At 40.2% G+C, this 17,068-nt stretch overlaps 3 protein-coding genes across 4 annotated transcripts in view; all 3 read left to right on the top strand.

Annotated features, from left to right (window-relative positions):
• LOC106150597 (src kinase-associated phosphoprotein 2) overlaps positions 1–1,233 on the top strand; it is an 8,783-nt gene extending 7,550 nt beyond the window's left edge. For both annotated transcript variants that reach the window (XM_013523493.2, XM_013523492.2), the window contains one exon: positions 1–1,233. This exon is cut by the window's left edge and continues 997 nt beyond it. The gene's annotated coding sequence lies outside the window, so the exon portion shown is untranslated.
• Positions 1,234–1,846: 613 nt separating this feature from the next.
• On the top strand, positions 1,847–9,004 carry LOC147760910 (fibropellin-3-like). The gene is made up of 6 exons (XM_087018111.1): positions 1,847–2,212; positions 5,249–5,469; positions 5,942–6,109; positions 7,831–8,091; positions 8,338–8,457; positions 8,886–9,004. The coding sequence occupies exons 2-6, from the start codon at positions 5,259–5,261 to the stop codon at positions 9,002–9,004; spliced, it is 879 nt and encodes a 292-aa protein (XP_086874237.1). The 5' UTR covers positions 1,847–2,212; positions 5,249–5,258.
• Positions 9,005–9,304: 300 nt separating this feature from the next.
• On the top strand, positions 9,305–16,915 carry LOC106150587 (uncharacterized). Its single transcript, XM_087018110.1, has 12 exons — positions 9,305–9,466; positions 9,911–10,027; positions 10,477–10,617; positions 10,942–11,058; positions 11,425–11,526; positions 11,894–12,061; positions 12,288–12,806; positions 13,069–13,438; positions 13,786–13,949; positions 14,513–15,031; positions 15,361–15,726; positions 16,039–16,915. The coding sequence occupies exons 1-12, from the start codon at positions 9,346–9,348 to the stop codon at positions 16,443–16,445; spliced, it is 3,111 nt and encodes a 1,036-aa protein (XP_086874236.1). The 5' UTR covers positions 9,305–9,345; the 3' UTR covers positions 16,446–16,915.
• Positions 16,916–17,068: the final 153 nt, after the last annotated feature.

Raw genomic sequence — 17,068 nt, 5'->3', positions numbered from 1 at the left:
AGCACATCTATTGTATATTTGTTTACTGAAAATTTACTCTATTGCTAAGTATTGTGCCTAGGATTGTGCTAATCTACATTTTGTTCAATATTTAATATGCTTTTTGCTTGCCATATATATTTATCCAAGATCTAAAGGATTTTAAAAGATTTTATTCCATTAACGGTGCTACCTTTTTTTAGCATCACTTAAATGTTTTCAAAGTCAATAATAACTGGTACACATACTAGTAAACAAGATACAAGTGATTAACTTCAAATTATTTTACGTAAAATTGTCATTTAAATCCATCATGGGTGGTATATTTTAGTGAACACTTGTCTTTAAATGATAAAAAACAGGGAAAACTATGTATATTTTATATAAAAGCAACATGATGTAGAGTGCAATGTAATGTTCCAAATGTTTTGTTTTGCGTTACACAACTTGCTTATGTCTTCATGAATTTATTTTATCCTTATTTTTGAACTATACATTAGAGTTACCTCTGTATAATAATTATATATATGAAGGAACTTACAAAGAAATGCACCACAATCATGTCATAGGTATTTTCCAGGAGTCTACCCTTCTTATACTGGGAGAATTTGTTTTGAAACATACTTTCATTTCCAAAACTTTATATTTTAATGTCGAATCATTTACCTACTACACTATCCCATGTTTTGTTGATTAACATTCCAGCCTGCATAAGATCTGTATAAGTGACATTTGCATGTTTTATATCTATTAAACGGTTCTTCTTATCTGTTTCGTTTTCAGATATACATGTATATATTAAAAGTAAATATATATTATAAATAAATAATAACATGTATTTTTTATTCAGGAAATTCATCATATCACCGTATTGATCTTGTATGTAAGAAATAAATAAGTGAGATTTAAATGCATCTTTAAAGATGTCTGTGTTAGGTGCTGGTACAATGTCCGAGCTTTCGGCTTTTTTGCCTTCTTCAGGGACTCAAAAATTCAAAAGCTTGGATATTGCACCAAACACAGCATATCTTTATTCAAAATTAACTTGTTTCTTATTCGGGAAATGTTAAGGATAATGAATTGAGAGGAGAAAGCTGATAAGATGCATGCCTAGTTTTGAAGCGACCTCTTTAAAAAGCACTGTTCGCTTAGCAACGCGCCAACTCCAGCAAGGTGAACTATTAATGTATCTTTAACGCATCCTTTGATGTTTGTAGCCAGAAGGAAATAAAATATAAATTACTTTTACTTAGGCTGGCGACTTGGATTATGTGGGGAATGTCAACGATAGCTTTAAGTTTGAAAAATACGAATACTTTAGTGTGCATCTATAACAAATAGACCCAACGCTTCTCTTGTACGATGGACCGTAGACCGCGTGTTTGAGATATGAGACCCTTCTCTCCGTTTGTTTTTCATTCATCCAAAAATTAAAATCCAATCACTCAAAACAATTTTCTTATGATCTTCTGAAGAGAAAAGTTGTGGCTGGGAGAGCGATATACAACTCGCCAAACCGTCCAACGAAACCTGCCCATGGGAGGTGTGCATGTAGCTGAAGTTGGCTGTGTCTACTAAATAGCATGATAGGTGTATTTGTTACAAAGACATAAAGGCCTTTTCCCGCTATATCTGAAAAGAAAAGCTGTCAAATGAATTCAGGATTTTAGATGGAGGGGTAATAAGTATGCCATTAATTGCAGGAGCAAGCAGCGTAACGTATCCTGCGCCATTCAGGCGTACTGGAAGGCAGCGCACTATACTGGTTCCTGGCTCTTGTAGAAAGCTTGATAAAGTGAGGAAAACGAAGGCCACCCCGACTCCCTGAAATTATCAAGTGGCCTCTGTTGTGACTTTCGATACTTTCTAGCTCTTTTTCGGGGGTTGGTTTTCCAGTGCCTTAAAAACTCAGAAACTTCTCACGAGAAGGGGTGTGGGGGTGGTAACGGCAATGAAATTAACGCGAAGAAATGCACAAATCGTCTGCAGACCTGGGCCGTGCATGTATAACCAAAAGAGATATCTTAGTTAATATGAATTAAATACCGCCGTTTACACACTGGTTATCACCAGGTAAAGGAAGACGGAGTGGAGAGAGGAGACGCAGCTGCTACTCCACCCACGTCCTAGAGCGGCACTGGAGATTTTTGGACAGGGAATTTACCTAGGGTTGATCGGGGCCAGATTTTGACGACTGATTGGAGGGGGGATTTGGTGTTGGTGAAGACAACAGGTAAAATCAATAACTGAGGGTTTAAGTGCTTCGTTTGCATGGAGTTAAGCAGCATTCATATTAATTATACATAAAAAACTGCCCAACGTGTAGCACATTTGGCTAATTTGGAAAACTTGAGGCAAGTGTGAAAATATGTGACATTTGTTTTCTCTTTATTAGACCATAGTTTATGTAAACTACTAGTATTGTTTGTTTCACTTTAGAAATGCACGAAAAATATCCAACGGAAGAGAACAGTAGAAAATTGTGGCCAAATCCTAAATCATTAAAATCGCTAGCTTGTTGAAATTAATTTTAAACAGGTGTTTGCATTGATACAAATTTAATTGACCACAGTATCTTAACTATCTTAACTTTATCATAATGGCACGGGTGTATATGTGGTAAATAAAAGTACATGTATATATTTGGTATACACAGGTATATATTTAGTGCTTACAGGCATCTATTTGGTGTATACAGGTAAATATTTGGTATATACAGGTAAATATTTGGTATATACAGGTATATATTTGGTATATATATACACTAGGTATGTATTTAGTGCATACAGGCATCTATTTGGTGTTTACAGGTATATAATATTTGGTCTAGCCTCACCTTGAATTGCTCGCCATTTTTGAGCCACTAGTGTGAAATTCAGTATTATTCCTTTCATTGATTTCTCCACATTTGCATATTTAGAATGCGTGGTCAAGTTCTGGACCGCAAGCGAGGCAGGCGTGGCACAAAGGACAATATAAAGTTTAATATGTTCTTAACTAAAAAGTGAATTATTTCACCTACAGTTTTGATTAATCAAATTAATAATACATTGATATTATAAAATGATAAATGATTCTGCTACAATGACATTTAAGTTATATTAATTTTAATTAGAATTTTAAGAGCAACGCAAGTGTTTGTTGAAAATCCCTCTTGAGTTATAAGGCATCGCACAGAATGCAATAGGTGAATTTCTTAATAATTCATTATTTTGAGGTCTTTCCTTTTTTGTCAGTCCAAATAGTGCCTGAACATTTTACAAAAGCTGTTCGCTATCTCTAAAAAATATTAACCGAATTTTACGTTAAAGGGGAGAGTTTGACACGCTTTGGCAATAAATTAATCCATTTTTTCTAAAGCATGGGTCATGGTCTTTTCTACTAGGGATGATAAATGGCAATGATACAGACGAACTTTTTTATGTCAACATGAAATTCATACAAAGTTGAAATATAAAACCCAAGTATAAACAAGTCACATTATTGCATTAAAGTGTTGTGTTGAATACTAAACGACTATTTTACAATCAAATTCAAAAATGACACAAACCAAAAGAATCTGTGATATTTTAATTGGGGATGATACCTCGAATAAAATGCTTGTCCATAAAGATATTCACCACATCTGGCCTTAGAGTAACGTCAAAAACGAACTTAAAAAACCCCAAACAAATTTTATCAATTGTAGTTTAATGTCCTTAAGCTAAATCTAATTTCTAAAGGTTTCCAACCGTTTAGTCTTATTCATGTCGTTTCGTATCGGGAATCAACTTAGTAAGGGCAATGGGGGTAAATCTAAAGAAATTTTCGCATAAGATACATATTAAACAGTTTCCAAAATCTAATTAAAATTCTCGGACTTAAAGTGAAATTATATGTTTGATTACTTATTTGTGGATTAATAGGTCTAAAAGCTGTATACAGGACACAATTTTGGCTATTTTGACAGGGATAACGAGATAACACGCTAACTGCAAGACGTAAACTGCGCCGTGAACTTTTAAACCCCTATTTTAGCTTGCAGTACATGTCTTAGGCGTGAAGCATTTAAACATTCATCTTTATGTAACTATAAGGAAGAAATACCAAAACAGATGTCAACATGTATAACAGCCATTAAAACATGTCGATTAAATGTGGTCTCGGTTGGGGTGCAAAAAAAAAAAAAAAAAAAAAAAAAAAAAAAAAAAAAAAAAAAAAAAAAACTACAATATGGCGAAAAAGTGGATGCAACAATCATGTGAGAGTGAGACTCACATTTGGGCAAATGTATTTTATCAGAAATGTTGACAAAGGACCGAGACGCCAAAATCCTGCACATATATTCTTTAGAATACACGCCAATCCGTGATTTAAAAACATAAAGCGGTTAGTTTTAAGCACACACTATATAGACCGGTTGACGTACTCGACTGTTGTTATCGGCAGATCTTATTCGTTTTTTAAGCTTGCAGTCTGCTACTGAAAGTTGTACTATTTTGGGAATATGACCGTGTCTCAAAAATGGAGGTAATTTTTATAACTTGAACGAAAGGCACCATGGTGTTAAAGAACACCGTCTCCAGGACTAAGAAAATAACCCACCAAATTTCACGTTCCCATGAAGCAATAAGAATATGTAAATGAACATAAACTGATGTCCTTTTCATGGCCATTTTGACGCCAGTCCGTGATCATTTGGACTCATATTCCCAGCGGGTGGCCTTGCCATCAGTGGTATATTATATTTTATCTAGGCGAACAAAGGTGGACCTTTGAAATTGTCCATGATAATAGTTTGAGGCCCCTTGTTACCTTTTTGCTTTATATAAACTGTTAAGGCAATATTTGTTCACTATTCACAAACTGGATACTAACGGGCAGATGATATGAACTCCGATATTTCATCTATTTCTGATTGATTTAGCTGAACTAATTGTCTCAACTTACTGTCCCATTGTTGTAATTTCATTTTGAAAAGCTCTATTTATGAAGGGAATCCTCCGTTATTTATGTCCCAAGTTCAAACTAAAAAGAAACTGGTTATGTAGCTCTTAAAAACATTGGGTATTTTTGAGTTCTGAAAATGTTTGGGATTTTTATGAGGTTAAGTAAAACAGCTTGACTGAATTTGGGGTTGGTTAATTATAAGAATTGTCTCTTGGCTATTCCCTATTTATTTATTTATTTATTCATTTATTTATTTATTTATTTATTTATTTATTTGTACCAATCTTTATGATAGGTATTGAACGTTCTCCGGGCACCAATATACGTCTTTTCGTTTCAGAATCAGCGCCATGTGTCGTCTAACACTTGTGGTCGTATTCAGTGTCCTAAGCGGCCTTGTGCTGTGCCAAGGCGCCACGGTCACACCGCCAGTGGCAAACCAGACACTAGATGGCGCAGACGAATACCCCATGTGTTCCACGTGTGGGTCAGGGATATCACCTTTTCCCGGCGCTCCCGTGGGCATGGTGCAGTCTGTTCTTATGTATAGAACGCTACTTAGTACGATACTTTTGATCATGTTTCAAGCCCCGGTGTGACGGGAATAGGAGTCCAAATGGAAATATGGTCCGTTTCCCATTATTTTGTCCAGGTGCCTTTCGTCTTATACTGACATCAGTACTCACAGCTAAACAGATGTTAGACCGGCACCTCGGACTTCAATTCCTAAGATTACCATTCCTGTCACTCCGGCGTTATAAAGTTAACAGGGGTGCGTCCCACCCGCCATTGAATTTTTTTTCTGTGCAAAATAATAAACAAAATGAATTAAATGTGTAGGCTACTTCGGACAGGAATGATCCATTGAAAGACACATTTTCTTTTGATCTAACAATACTATATCTAGTAGCTTATTTTTTTTCCAAAGTTTGTATTTGAACCATGACTGAAGCGAAAGTACAGAATGTTTTATATTGCTAGTCCTCCAATGTCAAATTTCACTTTCTTTAGTTTTTTCTCCAACATTTTTCAGTTATGTACGCCCACATCAGGTGTTCCACCTTCAACCCGTGTATGAACAACGCGGAGTGCTACAGAAGGTGTGACAGCGAGGGCTACGTGAGGTCGTACAGGTGTATGTGTCCATGTGGACATTACGGACTCTACTGTGAAAAGGGGGCCTTGGAGTGCTCAATTAAAGGTACACAATCTCCCTCCCCCTCTCTCTCTCTCTCTCTCTCTCTCTCTCACTCCCTCTCTCTCTCTCTCTTGTTATTCACAGCGGCACCTTGTTATCAAAATATTTCTGGGTTTGTTCATTTGACATAACAGACTGTTCTGTAAAAAAACTATGTAGTCGGTGTCCCCAATTAATGTTACAATGTACATATAACTCTCTTTCTCTCCCTCCCTCTCTCTCTCTCTCTCTCTCTCTCTCTCACACACACACACACACACACGCTCGCTCTATCTCTCTCTCTCTCGCTTGACCATCTATTGCTACCTATCAATATATTTCTCTTCCAACTGCACATCTTTGCCTCTCCTCTTCCCCGATGCCTAACACACATTTATGCATTATAGCCAGTCCCCAGCAACAGCCAGTCCTATTAGCGTCAATTAATTGCATTTAATGAAACAGTTTTGTCCTGTTTTTATATCAATTTAGTGAGGACACTGCAATATAAAAACCAACTATTTAAATGTACATGGACCTAAATATTTGGCATGAATGACAACTGAAGTAGCCATGCTAGAGAAGATGACTGAAAATATTCAAGTAACACAATGAAAGTTGGACTTTAATATAGAAAAAAGTTTCTAGACACATTGCCCTCAATCACCCATATTCTCAAAAATATAATATATAAAGCGGTTTGTGGGTTCAAAGTTTCTAAAACTTGAGACACACTCATAAGGGGATGAAGACTGCTGAATTTAACCCGTGAAGTAAAAAGATTAGAAATTATTTTTTCGAATAGGGCATAATTTTGTCCATGAATAGAGATTGTATTGTTTACCTCGGCGTGAATGGGAAAATACTGAAATTTCAAGGATTTTTTTTACTATATGAAGATGTGATGTATTCCTTAAAAAGTCGCATGCAACCGAGAGGCTGTGCAAAAAAAAAAAAAAAAAAAAAAAAAAAAAAAAAAAAAAAATGCCTCGAAGCGGTTGTAAATTAAAATTTTATACAGGACCTCTTCTTGCGTCAGTAGTAATATAAGGACATATGAAGGTTATCATCTGGCGTCACTAAAGACATTCCACATGAAATTACACGCAGTGAATTTTTATTAAGTGCGATTGCAGTATAAATTGTTAGGACTTTGACGCTTGGTTGCTGTGTTATTTTATTGCCAAATTTTAAAGAAAGTTAAGGCATTTTAAAACTACCTACATAATCGTAAAATATCCTACAGAGACTTGTTGTTTAAACTTATGTATACATTAAGTACTTTTTATTGGCGTTCTCCTTAAAGAACATTAAGGCATGAACTTAAATTACCTGATTTAATTCACCTTCCTCGGTTTAACTTGAGGTTTATGTTGACATGATAATGACGACAGTGAAAACAGCTTTCCTGTTTTATTATCTGGAAAAATGTGATGTTTAATTATCTTTACGTTTCACACTTTTAAACGCTGTTTTTCCGTAAATTGATTAAAACACTATCTGATTAAAAACATCTTACGTTACTCTATAATTGCTTCTGCTTTAAAGATCAATATTCGTTACTTGTATATCTATTACTTAAATCGAATTCATTAAGGGCTTCTTTTAATTTTGCGTAAAATAAATACCATAAACTTGTAGAAATCACAGAAAATTTTCTACAGCTCTGCCAAACGAAATAACCATATGACACAAGACAGCAAAATAAACCTTCGACAAAAGCATCATAATATTTGCCATTTCAGAACAAATCGGTGAATTCGACTGCAATGACCGCTTCTTCAACGTGACATGCGGACTCCAAAATATCAAAATCGCGCGAGTGTGCGAATACTCCGAGAACGACCCCTATTGTTCGGGGCCTGATACCTTCTTCTTTAAGTACAAATGGCGGCTGGGAAATCGTTGTGATGGCCTCCAAAGCTGCACAGCCGTCATGGATGAGATGTGTGCGGAGGATAGCAATCCTCGGCTTCGCTTCCTGTACCAATGTTGTCCCTCTGAGGGTAAATAGCCTACATGTGTAGCAGACGGCAGAATAGTTTTAAGATTTTCAGCATTTTTTTTTTTTTTTTTTTTTTTTTTTTTTTTGTAAATTATTGTGCTTGTCTCTGTTTTCCCCCCTTATATTAGCTGTTTATTAAGTGCCTAGTTTGACAAATAATTAAAGCGTAGACAATTCCTTATGCTTTTTATGGAAACAGATCCGCAAAAGCTAAACATGGCTGGTAATTTTAATTCTAATGTTTCAGAATCCCCGGATGTTCCATGCCGCCATGATCCCTGTCAAAACGCCGGGACATGTGTTCCGGAAGCGGACTCGTTTAAATGCATATGTCCGCCTGGGTTTACAGGGCGCCTGTGTGATATACGTGAGTCTACAGTATTGCTTTGGTTCTGTCCCTTTCTTTGCCGCCGATATGCTTTTAAATGGTGTTTTTATGTTGTATTTGTTGACCCCGGGGCAGGATGAAACTTTAGAGACGGAGACATTGCGATATTTAATGTCAATATATACTTTACCATTGAAATTGTTGTCAACAAAATGTTTATATGACCTTTCGTGTAATTTGTACCACTTATACTAGTAATAAACGCCATAGCTCCGACAATAAGATATCATTTCTAATTGCTGGATTTTTTGGTATTTATGTCTACAAAACGTCACCGTCGTTATGTTACCAAATTTAAATAGTGCACTGTCATTTTTCTCCTGACAATCTACAAAAATGGTGTTTTACCTTGTCAGCATTTTCTTCGCTGGCAATTATTTTTGTTGGTCTTTGTGCTTGTTTTTCAGCCACCGCCTGTTCGCCCAACCCGTGTCTTAACGACGGACAATGCGTTCCCATGGGGTTCACTGCGTTCAGGTGTGTCTGTCCAGCTGGCTTTGTCGGTCACCTTTGTGAAAGTACGTAACATATGTCATATTCTGTATATATAGAGATTTTCAGACTCTGTTGTGCAGAATTTTTGAAAATGATTCCGTAAGTTTTAACACGGTATTTTTGTGGTATTTTGATCACAAACATTTATTTATTTATTTAAAAAATTAGACATTAATCTTTTTTTTAATATTATCTTTGTAGATGAAATCAATATTATTGAGCCAATAACGCTTATAAATCAACACAAATATTTGAAACACGGACTTTACTTATTTTACACCACACGAAATGCAAAACATTTTCATCTTCGACTTCCTTGTGACTTCTGATATTCCCATTTGTTCGTACCGCCATCTAGACCAGTTTACAATCATGATCAGCGCATGTATCACAGACCCATGTCTAAACAACGGCCGCTGTATTCCCAACGGTGACAGCTACACGTGTGACTGTTCTGAGGCAACAGGATTCACGGGAGCCAGGTGTGAAACCAGTACGTATCATGGGTTGAATAACGAGAATTATATTGGAGAGTTTAGGTTTTTTTTATTAATTTATATCTCCGTTATTCTTAGGTTTTTACTATAAGTTATTTAATGTGTATTGGGTATTTTTAAGAATGTTGTTAATAGCTGTTCAAAAATAACATCATATTTACGGGAAACGGAAGTGAAAGCAGTGCATTTACTTTACGTCTGAACATGACGTACGTGCTTCTGTGAAATGTGTTTTTATAGACCGTTTTTTTATATTTTACTGACATTTTTATTTCGGTTTGCAATTTTCACGTTTGTAGAGAACGTGCACTTATTCACCATTTTCAAAATTAATTCTACAAACGTCTACGTAAAAAATTGCCGTATTTTTTAATTCATTCTCAATCAGCTCATATCTGGTCATTGGTATACATTTTTGACGGTTTTATTTTAATCTTTAGACTACATCTGTGATCTTGTCAACCCATGTCAAAATGGCGGCACGTGTAACCCGTTCCCGTCCGGCGGTTATTGGTGCCAGTGTCCTCCAGGCTGGTCTGGCTTCCAATGTGACCGAGGTAAGGTAGTCTTAGGGGAGATAAAACCCATGTGTTGTGAGACGAGGGTAAAACATATATGGTATAGATATAAAAGTACATGTAAAACCTGCTGTAAAATAGGAAGCCGAACGTAAAAAGCGATTAGCTCTAATGCATATACACCGTTGCTGCACGAAACAGAAACTGGAGAAACGTGAAATGAAACGATTCTTAGGTGTGATAAGGTAGGAGAAAAATACTATGAAGTATAGATGTTGAGTACAGTCGGTAGACCATCATAATATCGTCCTTTTAACTGTATAGTATGCCATTGATACATTAGCTGTATCTTCTATGGTAAATTACATGTATTGTTGCAAACAGAGAAACGTAATTCATTCTTTTAGGAGAAAGGTTTTTTGTGTGTTTCATCTTATATTTGATCTCCGACTGAAATTTTGATGGTTGGCATTTTTTTTCAATTTTAGAAGAAAAATCGATCACCGAGGCGTCTCCCTGTGACAGCGATCCATGTCTGAACAATGGGCGCTGTATCCCTGTTGGCGCCAATGACTACCGCTGTGACTGTTCAAGGGCAGTTGGGTTCACAGGGGCAAACTGTGAAACTAGTGAGTATTTAGAAAGTGTTAAAGACGGGCTTTATTTTTTCAACGGTTTTCATAGCAGATTTGCTGATTAGTATTAAGGGAAATTATTATTTTTTTTTGCTATATTAAAGTATAGCGTGAATTTTATGGCTTTAAGTGTTGAAAAATCAATTAAGTACCGTTATCTACATTGAGTGCTATAAACTATCACCAATCTATATGCGGTCGAGCCTCATTTTTAATTAAAACATGATAACTTACGTATATATTTGCTAGTACTGGTGTTTCTTTGCGGTATGGTGCTGCACCCTTTTATAATTATCCTACGTATGACGTTCATTGCAGACAACATCTGCGATATCCTCAAACCCTGCCTGAACGACGGCGTGTGTCGTCCCCTCCCGAATGGCGGCTACTGGTGTGACTGCGCCGAGAGATGGGTGGGCTTTAATTGTGACGTAGGTGAGTGCAGTAATGGCGTCACTTGACATGATAAAAACAGAGTGTTTGTAGAAATCAGCGGCACCTTACAGCAGTTGAATTTATAAAGCTTTTTTCATCTTTCGTATCTGATCTAAAACCAGACTACACGTTTATTTAAAAACAAGTTTTATCTGTTTGACAAATGCACATTTAGAAAGGAATCATCATTAATAAAAATTCTTCAGTAAACATATTTTCTAAAACGTCTTCAATTATTTCGTTTCGATTTGATAGTAAGACTCCTAACTATTAAAGTTTACCTTTGAAATCAATGGGTTGCCAAAATGAGTTAAACACATTGCAAACCGTCATCATTGGCGTAGAACTAATTTACTGTATTATCAGATATGACGATTCAGATAGAGCGGTTTGGTGTGCCAGGACCCCAGGGTGTACCGGGACCCCCCGGGCCACAGGGAGACACAGGTACGAACGGGGGGGGGGGGAGCGATATATAAGGGAACCGTAAGACAATTCTATCACGAAAGAAAACTGCACATATTTTGACAGGGCCTTGGGTCAAAGGCTAGGGAAGGGAAGGGCAGAGGATGATTTCAGACAAAAATGCTGTCTATTCAATTGAAAACGACACTCATATGACGTGTTACTTTTTCTTTTTTCTTTTTATTATTATTATATTTTTTTTGGGGGGGGTGTCGTTTTCACGCAACTAGTTACATCTTGATAATTATTATGACAAACCATTTATAGTGGTAGTACTAGTTATATTCAAAGTACGGAACTCCAATTTCATAGTTTCTAATATACAACGAAAATCCATTATACACGCACCCCATGTTTTCATAACATTTAGGACCAATTGGTGAGATCGGAACAACGGGACCCGTAGGGCCCACTGGGTCAGCGGGTGCGGGCCTGGTGGGGCCTACTGGTCCACGCGGGGACACGGGAGACACAGGCCCCACAGGCCCGGCAGGACCTGAAGGGGAACCTGGACCAGCCGGACCTAGAGGACCAAAAGGTATGCTTGGTTTGGTCTGGACCTAGGAGAATGTGTAATTCTTCTTTCCCTTCTTACGTTAAAAGAAAAAAAATCAGCAATGGTTGTTACATGCACAGTTTATTTGCATGTGTTATTTCTGACCCTTGAACGAAAAAGATGTTCTTGAACAATTTTTCCATACAGAATGAATTATTGTGTGTGTTGTTTTTTTTGACAATGTCACATTTTAAATCACACTGAACAGGTGACTCTGGTGCAGCGGGTTCTCCCGGGGAGCCAGGCCGCCCAGGAAGTCGGGGACCTACAGGCCCCACAGGCCCTCGCGGTAGAGATGGCAGCGACGGTGAACCAGGTCGTCCAGGTTCTACAGGTGCCTCGGGCTCTACCGGAAGTCAAGGGCCACGTGGTAACCCGGGTCCTGCTGGCCCCACAGGAGCCAGAGGCCCACAAGGGCCAACAGGCCAACGAGGAAGTGCTGGTAGTCCAGGGGAACCAGGAAGTGCTGGCAGACCCGGAAGTACAGGACCTCAAGGGCCAACTGGCCCACGTGGTCCTTCCGGAGCGTCAGTGGAAGGGGAACCCGGTAGGCCCGGAGCACCTGGTCGAACTGGACCCCAGGGGCCAACGGGTCCGGCTGGGCCCCAGGGGAGGGATGGGTTTGATGGTGAAGATGGAAGGGATGGTGCCAGAGGTCCCCAGGGTCCCCGGGGTCCAACTGGGGCCCAAGGAGCACAGGGTCGCCCAGGTAGCCAGGGACCCCCAGGTGAGGTTCACAATGTTATTTTAATATGCATATGCTCATTTCTCAAAGTGTTTTTCAGCTAGACCATATGGACTTTAAAAGGTGTTAAACGACAACTTACATTAACTGATGTTCATTCATTTACTACAGTCAACTGACTTATATAAAATAAAAAAGGTCAGTGCCATATTTACACTGTAAGGTTTTTCAATTTCATTCTCACACAAAGACAGAATTATCTGAGATAAGTAGGAGGTTGTATTCATTCTGTACTAAATCACAGGACCAGCAGGAAGAAACGGCCAGACAGGGCCACAAGGCAGACCAGGCGCTCCAGGAAACGACGGTGAAGATGGCCCCAGAGGTCCTACCGGTCCTCAAGGTCCGAGTGGCCGCATCGGTGCCACTGGCCCACGAGGTTTCGCCGGAGCAAATGGAAGTCCGGGAGAACCAGGGCGTGCAGGGCCTCAGGGACCCAGGGGACCCACTGGAGCGGGTGTGACAGGTGCCCGAGGACCTGCCGGACCCCGTGGCCCTACTGGACCTCCAGGTAGTGACGGAGAGGATGGCCCAGCTGGACCTAGAGGCCCGTCCGGACCTCAGGGAGCACCTGGAGAGCCAGGAAGACCAGGGGCTGATGGTAGACCAGGTAGGTGTTTGTTTGTCTTTTTTATTGGGGGGGGGGATAAGAAGTGAAGATAAGACAGTGATCATAATATCTTAACCTTCAACAGATAGAAATCGCATACTGTTTCTTTTAAATATTTGATCATATACAAAAGGCCGCCATGCAGTTATAATGTTTGACATTTCTTTTGAGAAATATTTTGCGTAACCGTTTTAAAAATATCCTACAACATTCCCAACACAGAAACTCAATGTGCATGGAAGCTTAAAGTACATTTCAGAAGAGCGATTTTCAATTCTTATCAGACAGTGAGATTAACCTTCAAGTTTCAAACATCTTTGTGCAGTGTCCCCATACGTTGTCTTTAGGTAGGGACGGTAGCCCAGGGCGAAATGGAGCACCAGGGGCGACAGGACCCCGTGGTGTGGGTGCTAGGGGCCCCACCGGGCCAAGCGGGAACCCAGGGGCGAGAGGACCTCAAGGTGAAAGAGGACCAACGGGTCCACAAGGACCTAGAGGATCAAACGGGAGTCCGGGTAAGCGTCTTTTGTGTGTGTGTGTGTGTGTGTGTGTGTGCGTGCGTGTGCGTGTGCGCGCGCAGGATTAACCAGCAGCTGCAAACGCTAATAAAAGGCATACAATAATAGCAAAATGTATGTAGCAAAATGAATACAGCAAAACGAAAAGAATTTGAACCAGATATTTTAGCAGCCCCCCTTAATCACCAATAGGGTAAATACCATATCCACTACCTGAGTAGTCGCTGGTCAAGTGAAATCAGAGGAGCGTCCGTTTAATAATTAGACTTTAGATATTTGTCCTAGGAACATATCAGTTATTTGAAGTTGGCTTCGATAAGAGATCAATAGGACAAGACCAAAAGTAATGACTAAAATGCAGAATAATTTATCAAATACATGTGTATGATAAAAATGCACAGCCCCAGTGGCTTTTCAAATAATGACCTTTACACTAGCAGGCTATACTATAGGAGGCTTTGAAAAAAATAAGGCATTGCTTCACTTATGAGCAACAGTGCACATTTGTTTTTGATACATGCACAAAAATAATACAGGGTTTCTCAAACCCCATCCTTCAGGTGAACCGGGCAGACCCGGCAGTCAAGGACCACAAGGCCGGGCGGGTGACCGAGGTCCTACAGGCCCAGCCGGTCCCAGGGGCAGAGACGGTAGTCCTGGGGAACCAGGCCGCCCGGGTGCTCGTGGTGCAACAGGTCCAGGAGGGAGTCAAGGAGCGCGCGGTAATCCCGGACCTGCTGGTTCTCCCGGTGCTAGGGGACCCCAAGGGCCCACTGGTCCACGAGGAAACCCCGGTAACGACGGTGGGATAGGGGCGGCAGGAAGGCCCGGGGTTGCAGGTCCCCAGGGACCAACCGGTCCTACAGGGCCCCGGGGTCAGTCTGTCCAGGGAGAACCTGGGAGACCGGGGGCACCTGGTAGTACAGGTCCGCAGGGTCCACGAGGCGTGGCTGGGTCACCTGGTCGTGACGGCAGTGACGGGGAAGACGGACCACAAGGTAGTACGGGGTCAAGGGGGCCACAAGGTCCTCAAGGTCCCGCTGGTGCACCGGGTAGACCTGGTGACAGGGGTCCTGAAGGTATGTATTACGTAAAATGTGCTATACAAAAAAGTAATATTCTCGTCGTACATTTTTCTTATTACCTGACAGACTAAAGTGGGGCTAAAATTTCCAGGCCAATTTCTATCTCCTTCTTCCTTTTTCATTGGCTATATATTTCTGTATCTTTCTTTCATTTTTCTCACGTGATACTTTGGCGGTGGAGGTATGCAAAGAATCATCCATGTCGATGTCAACATCATGGTACACGTTTCTTTATAATGTAATAAATATTGTACACATATAAAAAGTATAGAACAGTTTTAGGTGCCCTCTGAAGTCATATTGCTCTCCCCTTATCTTTCAAGGTTCACCCGGACGTGACGGAAGCACAGGACCACAAGGACCACGAGGGACCCCAGGAACTAACGGGGAGCCAGGTCAGATGGGTCCTGCCGGACCTACCGGACCACGTGGAGCAAGCGGGTCCCCGGGTCAAAGTGGTTCCCCTGGCTCTGATGGCAGGCCGGGAGAACAGGGTCCCCAGGGTCCCGCTGGTCCACAGGGCCCCACTGGTGTGGGTATGCCTGGACCACAGGGGCCAACAGGACCCCAAGGACCGCAAGGACCAGCCGGATTTCCCGGGGAGGACGGCAGTGCTGGGCCTCAAGGACCCACAGGACCACAAGGTCCGGCTGGAGAGAACGGCAGTCCTGGAGAACCAGGGGCGCCAGGTAAGTGGCGTTAGCGTGGCTATATTCTTACATATATTAAAGTGTTTACCGTGTCTTATCTTGTTTCTGACATTTTGTAAAGGAAATTATTGCCTTGTGAAAAGCAAAATATGTGAACATCAGTAAATGCCACTTTGTTAAGATTCGGTGATGCTTTTTTAGATAACTGCACATTTGAGATTCAAACACCGAAGAGAACACTGCACAGCCAATTGGCATGATAATAATAACACTTATTATTATTATTATTATTATTATTATTATTATTATTTACAACATCCATTATATGAATATATCCTTTATTTACCTCAGGCGTGGGATCCCCAGGTCCTCAAGGTCCTACTGGTCCGAGGGGGTATAACGGGGAAGACGGGGCCCCTGGCGAGCCCGGCCCTGCAGGACCCCAAGGGCCAAATGGTGCGACGGGCCCAACAGGCCCAGCTGGTGGAAGCTCGTCTTGCCGTGGTGGCTCCAGCTGTTGGTGTGGTTGTAACTGTCAGTGCGGCATCCACATGTGCTGTCCGCGCGCGCTCTACTACTCCCATGACGTCATCCCAGATTCCACCGGAACCGGATGTTGGTGTGATGGCATGAACAAAGGTCCTTGCTTATACCAGGGAAAATGTTGCCCGCCTTATATTTATTATACTCAGGGTCCTGATAACAACCCGTTGAAACCCCATATCCACAAAGCCGATGGCACCCCCGTCTGGCAGTAAAAGTAATAATAATTTTCATTTATTTTGGAGTAGACTCAGCTTGGTTCCTTCTTTAACTTACATTTAACTAATTTAAACTGTTTCTAGCTGGTTGTGTTCAAACTTCCTGTGTTTAATAAATCCCAATCAAAATTAATGAAGTTAAAGTGTACTGGTAATTACCAGAGTAGACGGTTGCCGTAACTCTTTTTAACTGATTGTTTGGGTGATGCAATCGTGAAATTCAGCTTTAGGCAATGTAAGAAAATTATATCAATATCATTATAGTTTTATTGTGTAGTTATGACAAAACAGATACGTAAAAATCTGCATTCCAGTGTCGTGAACTTTACATGTGATTGTTGTCGACTTACTTGAGCTTCCCTCATGTGAAGTACATGTATTTGTAATTTTCGTAAGTATGAAATCACGTGAAGTTATATCTGTTCAAACTTTAAAAGGACTGCAACAATAAGACGCTTCGTGGTAGATTTTCTCTGGTTCTTCATTTTTTCTCAAAGTTGGATCTTAAACCGATTTGTTTGTCGAAAAAACAAGGAAGGGAAAGAAATTGCTACCAATTCTTATGTAAGTAAAAACTTCTCAACGAATTTATACAGAGGGAGTGTTAAGTGTACCGTGAA

This window comes from Lingula anatina, chromosome 7, assembly GCF_051362555.1.
Source record: "Lingula anatina isolate TDL-2025a chromosome 7, LinAna3.0, whole genome shotgun sequence".
In the NCBI taxonomy this organism is placed as follows: Eukaryota; Metazoa; Brachiopoda; class Lingulata; order Lingulida; family Lingulidae; genus Lingula; species Lingula anatina.
Note: the sequence above shows the minus strand (reverse complement) of the source record. Positions and strands in the feature narration are given on the sequence as shown.

What these genes read in the sequence shown, in the direction of transcription:
- LOC147760910 (XM_087018111.1), top strand. Translation starts at nt 5,259, where the DNA reads ATGTGTCGTCTAACACTTGTGGTCGTATTCAGTGTCCTAAGCGGCCTT. An exon ending in TATGTATAGAACGCTACTTA is followed by an intron (nt 5,470 to 5,941) that starts GTACGATACTTT and finishes AACATTTTTCAG; the next exon opens with TTATGTACGCCCACATCAGG. An exon ending in AGGGCGCCTGTGTGATATAC is followed by an intron (nt 8,458 to 8,885) that starts GTGAGTCTACAG and finishes CTTGTTTTTCAG; the next exon opens with CCACCGCCTGTTCGCCCAAC.
- LOC106150587 (XM_087018110.1), top strand. Translation starts at nt 9,346, where the DNA reads ATGATCAGCGCATGTATCACAGACCCATGTCTAAACAACGGCCGCTGT. An exon ending in TGGCTTCCAATGTGACCGAG is followed by an intron (nt 10,028 to 10,476) that starts GTAAGGTAGTCT and finishes TTTCAATTTTAG; the next exon opens with AAGAAAAATCGATCACCGAG. An exon ending in AGGGGCAAACTGTGAAACTA is followed by an intron (nt 10,618 to 10,941) that starts GTGAGTATTTAG and finishes CGTTCATTGCAG; the next exon opens with ACAACATCTGCGATATCCTC.